The sequence below is a fragment of the Nerophis lumbriciformis genome, linkage group LG01 (assembly GCF_033978685.3).
Source record: "Nerophis lumbriciformis linkage group LG01, RoL_Nlum_v2.1, whole genome shotgun sequence".
NCBI lineage: Eukaryota > Metazoa > Chordata > Actinopteri > Syngnathiformes > Syngnathidae > Nerophis > Nerophis lumbriciformis.
The window spans coordinates 47,840,058-47,863,202 of NC_084548.2; the positions used below are offsets into that span (position 1 = coordinate 47,840,058).

The 23,145-nt window shown below is 38.8% G+C and overlaps 1 protein-coding gene across 3 annotated transcripts in view; it reads left to right on the plus strand.

The window, feature by feature from the left end:
- The window catches only part of LOC133622434 (microphthalmia-associated transcription factor-like), an 80,511-nt gene that overhangs the window by 51,579 nt on the left and 5,787 nt on the right, over nt 1-23,145 (plus strand). For all 3 annotated transcript variants that reach the window (XM_061985201.1, XM_061985183.1, XM_061985191.1), the window contains exons 3-9: nt 8,521-8,736; nt 8,813-8,908; nt 11,582-11,699; nt 11,810-11,902; nt 11,978-12,031; nt 12,114-12,189; nt 16,314-16,461. In XM_061985201.1, coding sequence (XP_061841185.1) covers nt 8,521-8,736; nt 8,813-8,908; nt 11,582-11,699; nt 11,810-11,902; nt 11,978-12,031; nt 12,114-12,189; nt 16,314-16,461 — 801 coding nt within the window. The remainder of the gene's footprint in view (nt 1-8,520; nt 8,737-8,812; nt 8,909-11,581; nt 11,700-11,809; nt 11,903-11,977; nt 12,032-12,113; nt 12,190-16,313; nt 16,462-23,145) is intronic.

Genomic DNA, 23,145 nt, shown 5'->3' on the forward strand with positions numbered 1-23,145 from the left:
CAAGTCAAAAAATAATCACACGCCCCCCCTCCACACTACAGCAGTGTGCTTTGTACATATTTCTGTTAAATACTTCTGACTCTAAATGTCTTGTGTTGCTAATGTCCTTGGGGCTGTTGATGGCTCCAAAACCATCTGAAAGACAACAAGCCTTCTTGTTTGCTGTGGTTGCAGATGTAGTCTGTTAGTTGTGTGTGTTGGGATAACATTAAGTGACAGTGCTGCTGCTTTAATCTTTGCCATCCTTTCCAACAGGGAGATTCACATTTTACTGTAAAGCAATGAATCAATTCCCATCCCTGAGTTTTGATAGTCAGAATTTAATTCAACTTCAGTCATCAAACACAACAGTATGTATTGAAAAGACTGGGCATTCCAGTTTCAGGCATTTATCCCCCAAGGGCCTCCAGTAAAGTCTAGCCAGTGAGATTATTTAAGTATGTGTGATAAATAAAGAAATTGTTGAGGACGAAAACAAGCTTAAAAATTTAAAATCTTGATTTTTCACATAGAGCTATGACCAATAGAAATTTAGAGCGAGCATATTAGATTGCATATGTAGATTGCTTTGACAATGTGCTTTTTGTGGCAATACAGCTGAAAGAGATTTACTTAAATCATGTTAAAAAAAACACATTTGGACGTGACAGGAAGTATTTGCTTTAAAAAAAAAAACAACAACAAAGATATTCTTTATTTTGATCACTAATTAATCCAGAAATGCACATTTAACCAAACACAGTGAAGTAATTGTGTGGTGTAACACAGAGGAGGATTTAGACACTGTTCTTTTGAATGTTGGGAACATGAACCTGCGGCGTGACATGTAGTCAATGTCCTTTGGCAGAGATTTTGTGAAGAAACATTCATTCACTTTTATGACACCCTTCAGTTCAGTTCAAAATTTGTGAGGCAAACCGTTTTCTCGCAAATTCCCAAAATCACAAGAGTGCTCCTAGAGTATAGAGCAGTGGTTCTTAACCTTGTTGGAGGTACCGAACCCCACCAGTTTCATATGCGCATTCACCGAACCCTTCTTTAGTGAAAAATAAAATGTTTTTTTCAAATTCAAGACAAAGTTATATGTTGTTGGTAACACTTTAATATTGGGAACATATTCTAATTAACAAAGACTTAATATAGAGTTATTTGGTTAGGGTTAGGGTTAGAGTTAGAGGGTTAGGGCCAGGGTTAGAGGGTTAGGGTTATAATAAGGCCATGCCGAATAAGGCATTAATAAGTTTTTAATAATGACTATAATGACTATGTCAATATGTTACTAATTTGCATGTTAATAAGCAACTAAGTAATGGTGAATATGTTCCCCATACCAAAGTGTTACCATGTTTTTTTTACTGGTGCACAAAATGAACCGTGCATGAACATCACACTGTTCAAAGAACAAAACCAACACAGTGCATAAACTCACAACAAATTACACACCTGCAAATCAGTGTGACTTCTGCTGTTGCTGTATCCGTAATACGCCGATAGGGAGAAGTTTTTATTTACACGATGAGTCGGGTGTGTCTTGACCTCCACCGAACCCCTGAGGCCGACTCACTGAACCCCTAGGGTTTGATCGAACCCAGGATAAGAACCACTGGTATAGAGGAACTTGGACCACTGTAAGCACATTGGCAGATCCTTGCTAACTTGCTTGTGATTTACATAACCGAGGCGTTCCTCAAGGCACCCCTTTAAGTCCTCTCATTTTTGGCAGTTACCATTTTTTAAAATGTGATTTATGTAACTAAGGTGTTGCTGTAGCTTGTTTACTTCAGATGCAGTCTGTAGTCATTTGTTCAACGTCTTTAGTTATACTAGTGGTGGTCCTCAAGGTTCTATTTTAGGTTCTCTATTTTTTTTGTTTTTTATAATTTGGGCTATTCAACTGGTTCAATTAAAATAAAAAAAAATAAAAAAAATTGTGAGAGACTCACGTTTTTGCAGCAGATTCTTAAAAACAAAGAGTGCGTCACAGAGATGATCTTTGACTTGCTTTTTTGCAGAGGGTTCCTTCAAAACAGCAGATCGACCAACATCAAATGTCTACTGTAGAGGACGCTGGTTCTCAGGATTATACACAATACGACTACCGTAATAGTGAAAGGAAAAGTCTCCCCCCCCTCCTGGTCCTTAGCTTTCTGGAAGTTTGGCCCCCCAAATCATTCAGTTGAATATTCCTGCTTTAGAGAATAGATAGATAGATAGTACTTTATTGATTCCTTCAGAAGAGTTCCCTCAGGAAAATTAAAAACATTGTAGGGGTTTTCTTCCACCACTGAAAAACATTTTCTGGAGCATACCTGTACAATGTGAAGGTGGTGGGGTTTTTTTTTTTTGCTAAACCCTAATCTAGAAACTAAAGATCAATTCATTTAGCCTAAATAAGGAAAAAAAACAATAGATTTTGCCAAGCCACTTCACACAATGAAAATCTGGTTTATTTAGTTTGTTTTGCCCTGTGATGGTAACCTAGGATTACCTACTCTTGTTGTTAACACAGCTATGTTGCTTTTCAGAGTTGTGCACACTAAAATGATAAGCCAATGTTTTTTCTAGACACAATATCATAACAGACAAATTCTGTTCTTGTTTATTACATGCATATTTATTGACTTCTGCAGATTCTGACCTTGTTTGTCATCATGCTTTGAGCAATGCACTGTTGAATTGTGTTTTACACAGCAGCGTAGTAAATTAAACAGCCGCAATACACCTCCATTACCATTCTGTGTCAAATGTGCGAGGAGACAAGGACAGCTTTGCTCTTTGCTTGCTGGCAGCAATGGTCCTCACAAAGTTGTAAAGCTGATGTCTCTGTGAAAGCTGTGCGGTTAAACACCAAAACTGGGATCACATTTACGTAGTGAAAAGTGGGGGTCACAAGGTCATTACAATTGTTGCAAAAGCAGTCCGTATGTTATTTTGCCGTTACTGATGTTTGTACATAATATCAAATGTAAATTTAGTTAGCTTCATTTGAATTGTTTTAAACACCGGGACTCAAAGGCGCCTAGTACAATTCTAACCTAACAACTACACACACAAAAATATATGTTATCAATTAGGTGCTCAAGTTTACAAAATATGTTATGTTCTTTTTTTAATTGAATATCACCTGAATGTTCAATGTTCATACTGTTTTTTGTTTTTTAAATGTACCTTTTTATCTCAAATGTATTGCATTGGATTAATATACACTAAGTATACAGTAACCAAGTGGCTAAACTACCAAACAACTGCTGTGGTATTTAGACCCGATCTAAGGGAGTAATTGTTGTATTCTGTTTTTTAAAAATAATAATAGTTGCAATTGTAATCTAAATTCATAAACATGAATATGGCTACATGATTATTTGTATTTGCATGTATTTATTTGGGCACACACACACACACACACACACACACACACACACACACACACACACACACACACACACACACACACACACACACACACACACACACACACACACACACACACACACACACACAGACACAGACACACACAAAAACAGTATACAATGTAAAGCAAAACACATGTGAGGGAAAGGTTAAGAAGACCCTAAGGCAGGGGTGTCAAACTCATTTTAGCTCAGGGGCCGCATGGAGGAAAATCTATTCCCACATAGGCCGAACTGGTAAAATCATGGCATAATAACATAAAAATATAACTATGACAACTTCAGACTCTTATCTTTGTTTTACTTTGGCCCAAATTAGAACAAGCACATTCTGAAAATGTACATATCACAAATATTCCTCTTGACTAAACTGTAAGTCACAGCCTATCTGGGATTAAACAGAATACAAAATAAATGATAAATACAAACTCTTTTAGGTATCAAATACCTCATTTTTCATTTCCTCATATTAATCCTGTGTGTATTCAACAAACCATACAAACTGAGGTAGAAACTATTCAGTTAGGTTACTCACTGCCTAGTAGGCATGTGTATTGGTAGAAAAATAAAAGCTGTGCAATGCATGACCAAATTCAACAAACCAAACATATGAACTTAAGAGACTGACAGCATTGCAGTAAATCACACACTGTTCACTTTCCTTAAATTTCCACAGAAGACAATAATTCACATTACATCAAGGTGCAATGTCTCATGCAGCATTTTAAGTGGGGTTACCAATGATTTATTTTACTCCTGAAACCTGACATCTTTAAGCTATCACAAGTGAATCAATACCAGGTGTCACATCTTGAGTGGCAGACAATTTCAGGATGTTATTCAAGTGCTTGTGCTTGAGCCTTGACCTTAGCTTTGTTTTATTGATGCTCATTACAGAGAAAACTTGCTCACAAAGATGTTTGGATTCCCATTCACTTTTGTGAAAAAATAGGAGGAAGATAATTTTTCTTGGAACACTCTGCGTCCACTTTTCTGGAAAATGAGGGAGCCAAAGCATGGTGTGTTCGAAACAGAAGACATAAAATGGCAGGTTTTACGATGGATTGAAGGGGAGGAGCTGCAGCTCTGCTTTACTGTGTACATCTTGGTCGGCCCCGGTGTAAACCAGTTGCTTGCCAAACAGAATAGCTGTTCTGACATCTAATGGACAGACTGAAAACAGCAGTTTCTTACATTTTAAAATGCAGCTTATTTTTACACTTACCAAACTCATCTCACGGGCCAGATTAAACATCATGTTATTTGTTCCGCGAAAAGCCTGTAACTAATTTGTCCTTTCTTACTAAATGTATTCAACTTTCCATTTAGACAGAAAAAAATACATGTCAAAAACATGTCCGCCAATGTAATAAGCTAAGATAACTGATACTTTAATCGATGTCCTCGCACACTGTTCAGCTATTAATTGCACAACTTGACACCACCCAAAGAAAGACAGGTATGTGAGATATATGTATACATTTTAGATTTATAACACTATTTGCTGTATTTAAACGGGACAGTGGACAATACGTCAATTGTGCACACTTAGTGTAGTTATACACAATACAGAATAAAAACTAGTTTGTTTCTTCATGTGACCATTTTAGTCATATATTATTCAACATTTGAAAACAATGCCTAATTTCAGCTAAAATATAACAACACACAGTAAGGTTAGTGTAAAAATGTACATATTGAAATAATCATGAAGTGCAGGTCTTGTTGTGAATTAATTTTTTGAGGTGCTCTGCAATAATAAATAATGAATAAACGTGATCTCAAGACAACTTCAAATTTGTGTTATACTTTATATTTTAATCAACAAAATTGACTGTAATTTTAGTCGACTAAAATGTTGAGGAATTTAGTCGACCAAACGAAACTAAAACATAGTTAATTTAGATGACTAAAATATGACTAAAACTTAAATACATGTTCATCAAAAGTGTATGACTAAAACTCAATGCTGTCAAAATTAACAGAGATACCATTGTTTTGAAATGGTATCTGGTAATGACATGCACATTATACAGGTCAAGTACAGTATATTGATCTGGATTAGAATAACATCAATCTGTCTATTTTCAGGATTTATGTTATTGTGACTAAATAATGTTAAAGGGCTTTCTCATTGTTGTTCAATGTGACTCAATTGTCTCGCTTTAATTCCCATTGGTGATTATTATTGCACTGCCAACTGTGCAAAGTATCCTTCAGTTGTGAGAAAACAAAGCTTGGTCTATGTTCATTTACGGGATAGCGAATCACCTTCTTTCCCAAAGGCTTATTGAAGTTCCTCTCGGTAAGAGCTGTAAATATCTCTACATCCCCCTACCCTTTTTGCCGTTGTCAGCTTTATAACCTCGTAATGGCAATTTGCAGCCCAACGTGACCTGAGACATACCTGCGGGACGCGTGTTAACACACCTCACATGGGCATCGGGGCAATGATCTTGTATCTCAACATGAAGAAGAGACTGCTTGTGCTCTTGTGACAGTCGCAGGAACACAGGAACTGATTGTGTGGTATTAAAGAGGTGGCAGGTGAAGGGAACAAATAGAGCTTCCCAACAAAGTTTATATTTTGAAATAAATTATGTGTCTGAACAAACAGGTGCACTGACCTTGTAAATAATTTGTTTTGTTGGTCCTGTGTTTACTGTGTGCGTAGCCTGAAAAGTAGCAGAGGAAATGTCAGAGGTAGTGGAAATTTCAACCCCAGCCTGTGACCACTTCAGCCAGGCTCAATCACTAATCATAGCAAAAATAAATATTGCAAAAATAAGTTATTGGTTGTTGACTATGTCTAATTTTGCAAATTAAAAATAAGAGACACAGGGGGATTGGGATTGCAGAGAACAAAGGTATAATAGGCTTCTTTATTTTGTGCTGATGTGGGCCTGCTTGCCAAGCATCCACAGGGTTAAAAAACTGGATGGAGCCAAGTAAAAGCCTTAGGCAGGTTTGTACTGAAGAGGTGGCCCTGGCCAAACAAAGGCCCTAACTGTTAGTGCAACATCCTCACATCAAGTGATACGCCATAAAGGAATAACTTCAGTTTTTACATGAAACAACACCAATTTGAAAAGGCTCATTGTGTCCGCTGCTATTCTCTAACACGCATAACTAATTACGTTTTTTTTTCTTTCTTGGCATTTAAAGATGAGCCGGCGGTGGCTGTTCCCGCAGCTGGCTCAGTCTTAAACTAAGAGCAAGCAGTGTCAGTTCTTCATACTGTAGCTTAGAACTTAGTTTAGGCCTGAAAGTTAAGATCCTGGTACTTAGCTCGGACATCCTAAATTTGTGTCAATAATGCTTGAGATGCTTGGATATCACCCTTATGAGGTATGTTTGAAATTGTTCTTTCTTAGAAGATTTTTTTTTTTTTTTTACTTTTATATTTTCAGCATCGTGGCGTTGAACAAATCAAAAGAAAGGAAGGTTGGATTTTTATGTTTGAACTTGAACTCAACACATACTGCTCCAAGTTGTGTTATTTACTAATGATCTCCAGAAGCCAAATTAAAGTGAGACATTGTGGTTTTTTGATCAGCGTTTGTAACTTGAAGCTTTTGTTGTCTTTTTACATATTAAATTCATGTTGGCCGTACAGTGACCTACAATAATGACAACAGCGTGTCTGTCATTGCCATTGTTAAGAAAAAATACTTTGATATTAGTGGACCAGGCATGACACCGCTCATACTTTTAGTCATCGCGTTAACTTGTATGTAGTGTACAAACTATGCTGGGCACTAAAATGATCAATAATTATTTAAAGACAGGACGCTACAACACATACCTTTTTTTATTTAATTTTTATTATACACATTTATTTGTTTGTCATCATTAACCTTTGATAACATCTGCGCCATTTCCATTCTACTTGTTGTCTACAGCGCCAATTATTAATGACAGAAATACATGCATCACTATACTGTTAAATCGCTTAAGAAAGTGACCAGACAAGAATAGGAACCAATGGTTCAAAAGGTTTTCTTTTAGGGGTTTATTAGTAGCTAGTTTATGATTATATATTATCACAATAACATTATGCTAATTGTATCAAATATGCTAATTCAAATAACATCCACAAGAGTTAGCAAGGTTCAAGGTGTTTATTTTGTCATTCCAATAAAAACACTTATATGCTAGGAATAGGTTACACCTGTACAGCGCTTTTCTACCTTCAAGGTACTCAAAGCGCTTTGATACTATTTCCTCATTCACACACTGACGGCGAGAGCTGCCATGCAAGGCCCTAACCACGACTCATTAGGAGCAAGGGTGAAGTGTCTTGCTCAAGGACACAACGGACGTGACTATATGGCGGAAGCCGGGGATCGAACCAGAAACCCTCATGTTGCTGGCACGGCCGCTCTACCCACCTAGCCACACAGTCCCCACAAACACAAAATTAATATTAGAAAAGTAGTCACATTCGGCAGGGTGTTGTGTATCCAGTGATGTAATATGTAGTTCGACATTCATTCTTTTTATTTTCATTTCACTAATTTATTTCAAACAGAAAAAAGTGGTTCTCAAACTTGTTTCACCAAGTATCACCTCAGAAAACACTTGGCTCTCCAAGTATCACCGTAAAGACCAACAGTCAAATACAGTAGCGTAGTAGGCCTATATATTTATTAAAAACAAGGTAGAGGTTTTATTTAACACTTATATTTAATATTTTTGGTCACTGTAACATTACACACCGTTTGAACAGTAACACTGTTTGAATACAGGAAAATATAATTCCCTTAATTAAGTTATTCTTTAACATACTACTAGATGGAGCCCACTTACTACAGTTTGAAAAGCCCTGCTCTACACAATTTTAACTATTAAGCATATCTGATACAATTTTCATCAGAAAAAAACCCAATAGAATTATTAAAAGAAAAGAAAACAAAGAAACATGCTTTGTGTCCGAAAAGTAGCAGGACGAAGCAAAAGCTTGTATTGCCCTGCCCCTATTAGAGCAAACACTAACCACATTTAATATTTTCACGTCTTCTTACAGTGGATAAAATAAGTGCTTTGTGTTTTGTTAGTGAATATTTAGCTTTCAGGCTCATGTCTTTGGTTTTCTTTGGGTTCACAACAGGTGCAGACTCACCTGGAGAACCCGACTAAGTATCACATCCAGCGCTCGCAGCAGCAGCAGGTCAAGCAGTACCTGGGAAAACTTGGCTCGCAGGTGTTGAGCTTGCCCTGTCCCAACCAGTGCTCTGACCACGGGGGCATGCCGCCAGGGCCGGGCAACAGCGCCCCCAACAGCCCTATGGCCTTACTCACCCTGAACTCTAACTGCGAGAAAGAGGTCAATGCTTTCATTCAATTCCTGCAGAATAATTATTTTAGTGAGCTTTTCCTTAAATTGCCGCCTCTGGTTTTAGATGGATGATGTCATCGACGACATTATTAGTCTGGAGTCCAGTTACAGTGATGATATCCTTGGCCTTATGGACCCCGGACTTCAGATGGCCAACACGGTATGTCTCTAATCACATCGATGCATTTTGGGCGGGTTCTCCCTGCATGCGCAAATTGACAATTGATAGTGACACGTTACAGAACCAAACAAATCATAATGGAAGACACTAAACAGCACGTTGGCCCTCTTGATGGGAAATTTAAGTAGAACAAAAGCACAGTATTTTCCACACTGTGCAAGAAGTAATTTCCTTTTCACCAAAGCATTTCCAGCCTAAAATAATGCATCAATAACACAATAGGAGTAACAGATGTGGATAATCTTAGTTGTCTTTTTGATTGCCAAACAGGGATGAATTGCTAAACGGTATTAATAATGAATCACAGTAAACCTCCGATGGTGAGTATTACTGTTTTAAATTAAAATCATCGTAAAACCACGATTAACAACTGCACCTTGATTAACCTATGGCTAGATGAAATGCTAGCTTAAATGCTAATATAAATACAAGAGACATTAACATATTTCCCCATTTAAAAAAACGACATACCCCAAACTTTTATAAAAAAATCGCTGTCTGAGCAATTGAACTATTTAAATTGTGCACATTGAACATACATGCTGGGCTATTTAGAGTGATTGATCTTTTCGTAGATAGATATGACACGCAGGTGTCTACTTTAGGAAGTAAACTTGCATTACGTCACATAAACCCGAATCGTTTGCCTTCATCATTAAAAAAAACTTTCACAAATTAAAAAGCGGAAAAATAAACACCTTTAAACACTCAAATAACATATTAGGTATTAATATGATAGTAATTTATTATTGACATTTTTTTTTCCCACATGAAACTTGGTTAAAAGATTTCAGTGTGTGTATAAATACTTTTTGAGCACATTCAAGAATTCCGTGATCGTAATGATAACCGTGATAGTTTTGGTAACAATAAGCGTGATATGAAATGTTTATATTGTTACATCCCTATAACCAAAATTGGAGGTGTTGTAATCGCCATGTAAAATTGCTAATGCTAATTAATAGCATGCACATGTTATATCGAGCTAGCTTGTGAAGTGTAGACTTACTTTGGAAGACTTTCTATTAGGCATGTCTGCTTCGTTGGCATAGAAAAATTGCAACGTTACCCTAGAGACAGTCCGCTATGGATACGTCTGTTTGCCCGCCGAGTTTAATCCGATACTGAGTCTGCAATGGGACAAGACGTCACGTGCAATTCGAAATTTGTACTATTTGATTTTACCTAAATCGGTACTCAGTAGTTCCGACTAGGACTGCACGATTAATCGACATCGAATCGACATCAAGGTTTTAATTAGTGCAATTACATAACCGCAAGAGGCTAAGGTTTGTTTGTTTGTTTATCACCGCCGTCACCGGCATTTGAGTAACAGACAACATGTTCGCCAATCAGAATTGGTTAGCATCATGTTTTTTCGTCACTCGCTTCAAACAGAGAGAAAGAGGTCTCACTCGGTGCATCGTCTCTCAGCACCCGAGCGTGTTTATTTAACAGTAGAATTAACTGAACACAGTGAGCCCTCATTTTAGTCATTCTTAATCTCTGTCTCGGTGGGTGGAGAGCGACTCAGCAAAACCGCCAGCTTCACACACACACAGGAAGCACGGACAGGAAGCCTTGTGACTCGCTAGTGAGAAGTTCTGCTAAAGTTGGGAGTAACAAAATATCATTAAAAAAGCCAAATGTACCGTTGTGCTTCAAATCGGATAGGAACTATGAGACCATCAACACAGACGAACGAGGGAGAATGCCGACAACAAGCCTGACTTAGTTTTTCTAACTGGGGAAAAAATGCACTTTACAATGTTAAGTATTTATTTAAGTTAATGTTTTGCTTAGAGAAATTAGTCCATTTAATTTTTTTGTTTTGTTTATCTGTTCAGGATAAAGTTATTTACCTTCCAATTCCAGTACAATGGTAAACAATTCTACAGTAATGAGAAATAAAAGTGTATATCCTTTAAAATGCTTACTTGCATTGTTGTTATATATTATAATTACATTACATTACAATCACTGTATAGTTTTTATCAATTATTTCTTCAGTTTAAGAGCATGATGTAGACAAAAGCTGTCTGCATAAAGCCAAACATTTTTTTGAAAGTAAATTATTGCAAATTGTTCTAATGTGGGGCAGCACGGTGGTAGAGGGGTTGGTGCGTCTGCCTCACAATGAAAAGGTCCTGGGTTCAATCCTGCGCTTGGGATCTTTCTGGTGTAGAGTTTGCATGTTCTCCCCGTGACTGCGTGGGAGTAAGTGGTAGAAAGTGGATGGATGAATGGATGTTCTAATGTGTGACACCTTGAGACCAGAATATGTTGATTGACAGTCTGCAAGTAACAGGTCTTCTTTCACTCGTTATTTATGCAGTTTTATGCATTCATATGTATAAAATCTAAAAAACGCTAATTGAATCGCAATTTTGGAGGGAAAAATCACAACTGGAATTGTTTTTCAAAATTGCGCAGCCCTAGTTCCGACAGAATCCAGTCTGTATCTACAAAAGTACCGAGTTCAGTATCCTTCCCTAGTTAATGGTGTGCTTTTAGTTCATACATTTTTGATTTTTCTCTTTCAAAATGAAACCATCAATAATATATATTAAAAATCTAACATTTTAATTGTTTGACAGCACTGTCAATAAACCAATACCCTTTCTAAGACTAACATATCTGTCCCCATTTAAGATCCCGGTGCCAGGCAACCTCATGGACATGTATGGAAACCAGGGCATGTCCCAGCAAGGTCTGCCTATCAGCAACTCCTGTCCTGCCAACCTGCCCAACATCAAAAGGGAATACTCAGGTACACAAATTGGTGTGTCATTGCTTGAAAAGTTTAACTCTCCAGCTCATAATGTTGAATTGTCTTTTATGTGCAACATGACGCTAAAGACAACATCATCTCTCACATAGTGTCACAAGCGCCGGCTATCATGCACATGCTGGATAAGTCTGCAACATGTGGGAAATTTGACAACTATCAGAGGCCTGAAGGGTTTCCTGTTGGTACGTCCGTTTGTTTTAACTTCCAAATGTTGTACCGTTATCAGCATGGGCTCTGACGTATGTGTTTCCCAACAGTAGAGGTAAGAGCTCTGGCAAAGGAAAGACAGAAAAAGGACAACCACAACTTGAGTGAGTCTTGCATTTCATCGGGGAACAATCACTGAGATGTCACTTAAATAAAATGTCTGCTTTTTTTCTTTCTTATTTTTAGTTGAGAGAAGACGACGGTTTAACATCAATGATCGAATTAAGGAACTGGGAACTTTAATTCCGAAGTCAAATGACCCGTGAGTTACTCCTTTTACAGGCATAACATCTTGTAGAGCAGGGATGTCCAAAATGGGGCCCGTGGGTCAAATTTGGCCCGTCTTGTCATATCATATTGCATGCCAAATGGTGGCTACCAAATGTAAAAAAAAGAAAATGGCAGCTCAGTCACCTTAATTTTAAGGTAAAAACAACATTCATACAGTTTTTCACCTTGCAATAATTTGGTGTAAAAACCACCATAAATGTTATTGTAAAATTCTGGTGACTGATCTGCCAGTTTTTTTTACTGTAAAAAACGAAATTCAGGCTAATTATTGCATTTGAATTTAAGGACCCCTGTGCTACGGTAAAATTGTAACTTTTTGATGCTCTGTGGAAAAGGATAATCTTGAAAAACCTAAACACTTCGAAATTTAGCATCCTCCATTTGTTTGATCTGTTTGGATAAAGTTTGAATGTGATCAGATGAAATATATTGGTGGAACTGGTTACAGAACACCTGGAAATTGTGAAATTATACAGAAAATGACCTTTTCAATGTTTTGAGGTAAAACATTTACCATATTTTTCGGACTATAAGTCGCAGTTTTTTTCATAGTTTGGCAGGGGGTGCGACTTATACTCAGGAGCGACTTATGTGTGAAATTATTAACACATTACCGTAAAATATCAAATAATATTGTTTAGCTCATTCACGTAAGAGACCAGACGTATAAGATTTCTTCGGATTTACCGATTAGGAGTGACAGATTGTATAGCATGTTCTATATGTTATAGTTATTTGAATGACTCTTACCATAATATGTTACGTTAACATACCAGGCACGCTCTCAGTTGGTTATTTATGCGTCATATAACGTACACTTATTCAGCCTGTTGTTCACTATTCTTTATCTATTTTAAATTGCCTTTCAAATGTCTATTCTTGGTGTTGGGTTTTATCAAATAAATTTCAGTGCGACTTATATATGTTTTTTTCCTTCTTTATTATGCATTTTCGGCCGGTGCGACTTATACTCCGGAGCGACTTATACTCCGAAAAATGCGGTACATAAAAGATGCAAAGTTGTATAATAAATGAATTAGGCTCACAGACTGTGTGACAATCTCGACTACCTTATATTTATATATGCCGGTACAGGTCTAAATTCCTCCCTCGTGGTGCTGTTGCATGGTAAAAATCACTGTGTGACCCGTAGACCATTGGCACATTTTCACCTGACCTTTGGAGGCAAAACGTTTGGGCACCCCTGTTCTGGAGCCATATTACTGTACAGGTAAATGGGGATTTAAAAATGTAATTTATAAAAAAAGACGTCATATATATTCATATAAAATAATATAGCCGTGAAAGTACAATAATAAGGTTCCTTCAGTACCCACACCTACATATCAAAAATGCAAAATGGTTAATTATACATTGATAGCGGCAAACCTAACTTCAAACATCAACACGGACGTCATAACGTCTACAAAACTCCCCTTTAAACATTGACACACATCACCAGCATTTTGTAACAAGGATGTGGTGATAGAAGGAAAATAAAAATATAATAAATCCATCTGTGGCAGCATAGGTGAAAGTTATGTATAAGATTCACTTTTGCACATAACTGCTGTGCGTTCAAAGACCCTCAATTAAAGTTAGAAACAGAGGTGTCAGTAATAGTTAGACAGGGGAATACTTAACTCTTAAGAGATGCACTAATGATAATAATAATGATTTATTATTTCGATTCAGATTATCCATTGATGATAATCCAATGTGTATCAGATAATCTCTACTGTACACTCTGAAATAAAGGACATCTTGACAGATTTATAATCATTTTCAAGTTACCGTAATTATGTTAGATATGTTAATCTCATTTCTAAAAAGTCAAAAACTAAAAAGAAGAAAAAGACCATTTCAACCAAATCCATGCAATAATTATTTCTTAGTGCATGTAAACATGGCGTGTGTGTGTGTGTGTGTGTGTGTGTGTGTGTGTGTGTGTGTGTGTGTGTGTGTGTGTGTGGGGCGACGACGACATTGATTTTAGTGTGGGCTCTGGGTTTTTTCGGAGTCTCGTGTATGGGGGGCCAGAATGTGGTGCTACGACTCACATCACATTTGTTGCCTTTTCGTTGTGTGCATTGATACAAGGATTGTAACAGAAAAAGACAATCATCCATCTGCTAAAAGGCAAACAAGACACGTAACTATTAACTTTAACTGGTATTCATTAATTATCATAGCTTTTAAGTGCTCATAATATAGCTCTCAATGAGCAGCTACAGGAAGACCCAAATCAGCTTTGAGCAAGGTGATCATGGATTTACAGTATTACCTTGCACCAGGGGTCGGCAACCTTTACCAGTCAAAGAGCCATTTTGACCAGTTTCACAAATTATAGATAACAATGAGAGCCACAAAAAAATTTTGAAATTTAAAATGAAATAACACTGCATACAAATTTTTTTTTTTGCTTTGTGCTATATATAAACTAAGGGTCTCAGACACGCTGCCCACACCTTAATATGGAATTTGAATGCTGGTGTGGCACGCGGGATTTTTATGAATGGCGCTTGTCAGCGTCATGCATGCTGTGGTGGTACAGCATATAGCACCCACTACAACCAGCGTGCCTGATCAGCCACACGTTGTATGGGACTTCCGCTTGCTCACGTATGTGACAGCAAGGCATACTTGGTCAACAACCACACAGGTTACACTGACGGTGGCGGTATAAAAAAAACTTTAACACTCTTACTAATAATGCGCACACTGTGAACCCACACCAAACAAGAATGACAAACACATTTCGGGAGAACATCTGCACCGTAACACAACATATACATTATACACCCCCGCTACCAAACCCCGCCCACCTCAACCGACGCACAGAGAGGGGGATCGGGGGGTTGATGTGTGAGGGAGCAGGGTTGGGTGGGGGCGGGATTTGGTGGTAGCAGGGGTGTATAATGTAGCCCGGAAGAGTCAGGGCTGCATGGGATTCTGGGTATTTGTTCTGTTGTGTTTATGTTGTGTTAAGGTGCAGATGTTCTCCCGAAATGTGTTTGTCATTCTTGTTTGGTTTTGGTTCAAAGTGTGGCGCATTATTAGTAAGAGTGTTAAAGTTGTTTTATATGGTCACCGTCAGTATAACCTGTGTGGCTGTTGACCAAGTATGCCTTGCTGTCACGTACGTGTGCAAGCAGAAGATGCATACTGTATAACAAGTGATTGGGGTGGCACGCTGTTAATACAGATTGTAGAGGGCGCCAAATGCTGTACCATCATGGCACGCCCTTATTATAACTGTAAGGGTGAAAATCGGTAAATATTAATCCAGGGAGTTTTCTGCGAGAGGTACTGAAATCTGGAAGTCTCCCGGGAAAATCGGGGGTTCGGCAAGTAAGCTGCTGAGCCGCATCAGAGTGATCAAAGAGCCGCATGCGGCTCCGGAGCCGCGGGTTGCCGACCCCTGCCTTACACTATTGCCTATGGGTGTGCAGTTAGGTTGCCTGATAGCCTGTTCTTAACCACTGGCTCATTTAAACAGTTTTGTATCCTTTTGTCATGTTTTTCCTCCCATAGTTGTTCAGCTAGTTAGCAGGAAGCTGCACGCTGTGGTTGTTGAGTGAAAATGACAAACTTTACAGGATAAATTCAAAGTTTCCAAGCAGCTTTGACTTTTGAAAATAATTCAGTCGTCGTTCTTTTTCCGCCTCCAGCTGGACTATTCTTGTTTTTCTCAGCGTGTAAAATTGGAAACAAAGAATGTTACACTGATAAGCCATTAGCAGAGGTAACAACAGTGCAGAATTGATGTCCTGGGGGGGATGTGAGGGCAGGGGGGGGTGGAACCACAGGATGGCTCATTCTAGACGCTGACCCTGTAATGTTGTACGTCACGGCTCTGTTACAAAAGACCGGAAAGCTATCTAAGATCACAGCCTGGGGTGAAATCTTGATGCTTCAGTGTAAACAAGGAAAAAATCAGTTATAGTGGAGGCTTTTACACCGTGGTGTGTCGAGACTTCCGTGCAAAAGACACCTCAATCTGCGTCGCTTTGCATTTGCTATATTGTCTCAGCAGTTTCCCGAGTGTCAGACATTAATATGTGTAAAGGATATGTCTGATTGTGTGATTCTCAGAGACATGCGCTGGAACAAGGGCACCATCCTCAAGGCGTCTGTGGACTATATCAGGAAGCTGCAGCGGGAGCAACAAAGGGCCAAAGAACTGGAGAGCCGTCAGAGGAAGCTTGAAAATGCCAATCGGCATCTTATGCTAAGGATACAGGTAGCTATTTTCATCATTTTATAGCCTGTTATGAGCTCACGCTAAAACCATAGTAGGCAACATACCTTACAAGGCAATCACCAACTTACAGTGTACCAGTATACAGTAGTACCTCAATTTACGAGCTTAATTGGTGCTGTGATGGACCTCTTAACTTAAAACACTTCTCAATATCATCATCAACATCCCAAATCAGGGAAATTAGTTAAAATCTATTTTTTTAAAACAGCACATTTTAACATGTAACATTTATTTTAAAAATAAAAACATACTTTTAAATGAGAAATATTTTATAAAAACAATACAATGGAACAGGGGTCCCTAAACTACGGCCAGCATCTACAATCCGGCCCACGGGACGTCCCCCCCCCCCCCCCCCTAAAAAAACGTTTTGTTTTTGTTAATGAATTTTATAAAGTAATGTAATAATAGTGTACATTATTTACCCTGCTGAGTAAACTGTCTACGATATCGCTGTCATGCTGCTTCTTCGTCAAACATACCATTTACAGCTTTTTCATATTTTCATGGATAAATGCCAATCGTTTATATATTATTTCAAAATCTTTGTCTGGCATTATCAACTATATTTCCTTCAGTATGGTGTAGACTAGCAGTGATAAGCTCGGCCATGTTTTTTGCTGATTTATTTATTTAATTCAATAAATATAATTCACTTCGACTAAGCGCTTTCCTTCACAATCACTTTGTTCCTTCCCATGCTTGGGAAAACCAAGTTATGTCCATCTCGTCCAAGTTAATGCTAGCGAGTAAGACCAGGGTCCTCATGTATTCACCGTGCGTACGCACAAAAAACTGGCATGCGCCCTTTTTCATGACAAAGTTGAGCTGTATCAAGAGTGAACTGAAAGTGGAAATTTGCGGTGCCTCATGCCAATTTCATGTTTTACATACGCATATTTCAACACGTTTTGGATAGGAAGTTATCATCAATAACTGGAGGGAGGAACAACCACGTTAAATGTATGCCTCGCATGCACAATCATGCCAATCCCAGACCGACCTCTTCCATGCGTGCACCCTTAAGTGCACCATATTTGAGTACGGCTCAGAGGAATCTTAGTGGTGGTGGCCTGTAGGTATCATGTGTCCAAGCAGGCGTTTGAGTAAGAGTTTGCTGACGACATTGAGAGGCCCGCTTTGTGTTAATGATCAGTACGAGTGCTGTCTTCAACTAAGGATTTTCATTGTCAAAGTTACGAGCTCCATGAAGCATTAATGAAGCGAACAATTCAGCATGACAAAGTCCTGACATGTGCAGACAGAGTGGAATGGCTTGTCCTCTTGGTGTCCGGCAGCTGATTTCCAGACACGATAAATCAAGCCAGCGGACCTCGCCTCAATCGTCACATTGTGTGTTTGTTGTCCAGCTTAAAGCAGCTATTTTTAAAATTCACTGCATTTAACTGACAGTTGTATCTTTTATTTACACTCACATGGGGATAGGTTGATTGGCAACACTAAATTGGCCCTAGTGTGTGAATGTGAGTGTGAATGTTGTCTGTCTATCTGTGTTGGCCCTGCGATGAGGTGGCGACTTGTCCAGGGTGTACCCCGCCTTCCGCCCGATTGTAGCTGAGATAGGCTCCAGTGCCCCCCGCGACCCTGAAGGGAATAAGCGGTAGACAATGGATGGATGGATGAAGATTTTACACAGTGGTTAATAAAGTACAGCTTTAAGCTGCACCACCATGGGAACCAGATAATATATCCCTCTGCGAGCCTTACTACCACTAATAGTATCCTGCTGGAAATATGTAACAGATGCTTCTAGGTCCATCACTTTGATTAATTGATGTATTGGCTTTTTTGTACACAAACAATGAACTACAAGTTCATTCAAAAATATAATTTAATTATGAAAAATCGAAAACCATGGGGATAGGTTGATTGGCAACAGTAAATTGGCCCTAGTGTGTGAATGTGAGTGTGCATGTTGTCTATCTGTGTTGGCCCTGTGATGAGGTGGTGACTTGTCCAGGGTGTACGCCGCCTTCCGCCCTAATGCAGCTGAGATAGGCTCCAGCACCCCCCGCGACCCCAAAGGGGACAAGCGGTAGGAAATGAATGGATGGATGGATGAATGAGTGATATTGTTATTAAGCGCTAACGCAGACAAACTATTTATAGTGGGGCCTTGATCACTTCCATATGTCCCTATGTTTACATCATCCAGTAGTCTGCTGCTTCCTCCCTTCCTTGCTCCCTGTAAGTTTATTCTAGATCATAAATCATGCATCTCACCTGCACAGAAGAAGCCTGAGTAGGTATTCCGACAAGTTGGTGCACTTTGACAGCCATTTAGGACCTGAAAATGGCGAGGATGACACGAAAAGACGCTTGGTCCCACCTGTCCCAAACCCCACTTTCTTCGTGAAGATTATGAGACATTCTTCACTTAAACGGGAACATTTGAACATCCTAGCAGTCGACATGCTAATGACAGCTGACGTTGTACAGTAAGTGATATTTTATTATGTTTGTTGGCTCTCTTGAAGTCTGCGTTAGTAATGATCAGTGATGAAGGGAAAAAAAAGTCAACCTTGTGATGCTTTTTTGAAATTAATGCGCCACATTTGCTTAAAATGATCAAAATACGTACAATTAAATGTTATTATAAATGTGCCCGTTACTTCATTACATATATACTTGCATCATGTATGTATGTAAATCTAAATCCCTAATGGAGGTGTTTGTATGTTTTTTTAAGGGCTTTGTCGGCGGAAGTGCGCGGCTCCCATATGCACCATTGTAAGCAGACTTTTGATCGCATTTATTTAAGCTTGAGAATGCAAAATAATATAAATAACATCCGTCGTCATGACTTTCATAATGATTGTGAACGATAGGCAAAATTCCAAAAAGAGTGCAGTTCCCCTTTAATGCCTGCCAGTTGATATTGAGATGACCACTAGTAGCTTTTATACTTCATGAACTTCAAACAGTAAGGACTTTCCCATCATCTATTTACAAAATATTTTACCAACGACAGTACCTCAGTTTGATAAAAATGTTTGCCAAATACTTTCACCCCAGTTTTCCTACGCCGTCTTGGTTATCATACAGCCAAACATCGCATTTAGAAAACTAGTTCTTCTGCGTATCTTTCCACAAAATCAAGATCTTAAGCAGAGCGTCCCACGATTTGTGACTCGGCCCCTGTGTTTTTTCTACCCGGTACTGCTGCGAAATAACCTATTATGGTGTCAAAGAAAGTTGTGAGTTGCAGCCTACTACTGTGGTGTTGTGGAGTCCTGACGAGTTGTGCCGTAAAGACCTGTCGAACACATTCGTGTGATTGCATCAGTTCAACAGCAGTTGTGGCCTGTGCCCGATACTGGCAGAACGACATCTGAGATTGCTACAGACTTGAAGAAGATCAGTTTAACAAAGCAGTGTGAGCATGCGTTCTTGTATGTAACAAGAGTGCCAGCATAAAATTCAAGAAAAAAGTTGTAGGCAAGTACAAACCCCGTTTCCATATGAGTTGGGAAATTGTGTCAGATGTAAATATAAACGGAATACAATGATTTGCAAATCCTTTTCAACCCATATTCAATTGAATGCACTACAAAGATAAGATATTTGATGTTCAAACTCATAAACTTTTTTTTTTTTTTTTGCAAATAATTAACTTAGAATTTGATGGCTGCCACAGGTGCCAAAGTAGGTGGGAAAGGGCATGTTCACCACTGTGTTACATCACCTTTTCTTTTAACAACACTCAATAAACGATTGGGAACTGAGGAAACTAATTGTTGAAGCTTTGAAAGTGGAATTCTTTCCCATTCTTGTTTAATGTAGAGCTTCACTCATTCAACAGTCCGGGGTCTCCGCTGTCGTATTTTATGCTTCATAATGCGCCACACACTTTCGATGGGAGACAGGTCTGGACTGCAGGGGGACCAGGAAAGTACCCGCACTCTTATTTTACGAAGCCACACTGTTGTAACACGTGCTGAATGTGGCTTGGCATTGTCTTGCTGAAATAAGCAGGGGCGTCCATGAAAAAGACGGCGCTTAGATGGCAGCATATGTTGTTCCAAAACCTGTATGTACCTTTCAGCATTAATGGTGCCTTCACAGATGTGTAAGTTGCCCATGCTTTGGGCACTAATACACCCCCATACCATCACAGATGCTGGCTTTTGAACTTTGCGTCGATAACAGTCTGGATGGTTCGCTTCCCCTTGGGTCCGGATGACACGATGTCGAATATTTCCAAAAACAATTTGAAATGTGGACTCGTCAGACCACAGAACACTTTTCCACTTTGCATCAGTCCATCTTAGATGATCTCGGGCCCAGAGAAGCCGGCGGCATTTCTGGATGTTTTTGATAAATGGCTTTCGCTTTGCATAGTAGAGCTTTAACTTGCACTTACAGATGTAGCGACAAACTGTATTTAGTGACAGTGGTTTTCTGAAGTGTTCCTTAGCCCATGTGGTGATATCCTTTAGAGATTGATGTCGGTTTTTGATACAGTGCTGTCTGAGGGATCGAAGGTCACGGTCATTCAATGTTGGTTTCCGGCCATGCCGCTTACGTGGAGTGATTTCTCCAGATTCTCTGAACTTTTGATGATATTATGGACCGTAGATGTTGAAATCCCTAAATTTCTTGCAATTGCACTTTGAGAAACTTTGTTCTTAAACTGTTTGACTATTTGCTCACGCAGTTGTGGACAAAGGGGTGTACCTCGCCCCATCCTTTCTTGTGAAAGACTGAGCATTTTTTGGGAAGCTGTTTTTATACCCAATCATGGCACCCACCTGTTCCCAATTAGCCTGCACACCTGTGGGATGTTCCAAATAAGTGTTTGATGAGCATTCCTCAACTTTATCAGTATTTATTGCCACCTTTCCCAACTTCTTTGTCACGTGTTGCTGGCATCAAATTCTAAAGTTAATGATTATTTGCAAAAAAAAAAAATGTTTATCAGTTTGAACATCAAATATGTTGTCTTTGTAGCATATTCAATTGAATATGGGTTGAAAATGATTTGCAAATCTTTGTATTCCGTTTATATTTACATCTAACACAATTTCCCAACTCATATGGAAACGGGGTTTGTACAAAAGTAGCATCCGTGGAGTTCTTTCTTCTACTCCTACCTCGCCTCTTCTCGCCGTTTTTGCTTTCTTGAAATTTTAATGAAGGTAAAAGTGATGTTAAAGGTTTATTTATCAATTTCATTCATCGTGTATATGTTGTTCACTTTTTGTTTGCATGTGAAACTTTAATTATTCTTTATATAAAGGGTTTTGTGTTAATATTTTGGGGTGTTTGTTTTTAATATGTCCCACTGGATGTGGATTTCGTCAAAAATCTTCGTCAAAGGTTTTCCCCAATTTTCGTATGTCGTCTAAGTTATCATAAGGCCAAACATTGCATTCAACAAGCTAAAATCTGTGAATCATTCCACAAAATCAAGATCCCAAACAAAGTTCCACAGGACTCAATCGCTGTACTTTTTTAAATTTAACACGACTACACAATAACCCACCGTGGGGCCAGAGAAAGTTGCGAGTTGCAGGTGGCTTGCAAAGTCATGACAGTGTGAAGTGTTATGGCCTTAAATGCTGTTTCACACTAGTGTGTGATTGCATCTGTTCAACAAAGTCGGATGAGCAGTCGTCGTCCCTGCGCTTATGGATGTAACACTTCGATTATGAAGTTAAAAAATTAGATTTTTCGAAAAAGCCGTAGCAATTTACAAAAGTGGCATTCCGGGCCTCTCTTTTCCCGTGCTCCATCGCCAACCTGGTTTTCATATACTGTCTCTGTTATCATACAGGTACGGCTGCGAAATAATAACCTACTATGGGGCCAAAGAAAGTTGTAATTCGCAGCATGTGGCCATGACGTTGTGGTCTTATGACAGTGTGACCTGTTGTGCCATAAAGCCCTGTCTGGCACGTGTGTAATTGTATCAGTTGATCAAAGTCGTGTGAGCATGCGTTCTTGGATGTAACACTTTGATTAACAAAAGGTTGAGAAACACTGGTGAATTCCAGAAAATGGTACAGAGATGGTATCTGCCCTTGCCGCTAAGTGTCTTTAAAGGGGAACTGCACTTTTTTTTTTAATTTTGCCTATCATTCACAATCCTTATGCAAGACAACCACACTTATGTTATTTTTATGCATTCGAACTCGTAAATACATTTGAGCAAACATTTGCTTACATAGGAGCCTCTGGTAGTTGCTTTATTCTGCCTATAAAGCACTTAAAAACATCCAAACACCTCCATCAAGTTTTTATATACGCGCTGTAAATATATATGTAATGTTTACATACCGTTTTTTTCGGACTATAAGTCGCAGTTTTTTTTTCATAGTTTGGCCGGGCTCCAGTGCGATTTATGTTTTTTTTCTTCTTTATTATGCATTTTCGGCCGGTGCGACTTATACTCCGAAAAATACGGTATTTGGCTCATTTTAAGCATACGTGGCGCATTAATTTGAAAACCGCATCCCAAAGTTTGCGTTTTACTTCAACGACAACACTGATTACTACTCACTGCAGACATCATGAGAGCCAACAAAAATAATAAAACATCACTTACTGTGCAATGTCTGCTGTCATTAGGATGCCGACTGCTAGGATGTTCATATATTCCCGTTTAGATGAAAAATGACTCATAATCGTCGCGAAGAAAAA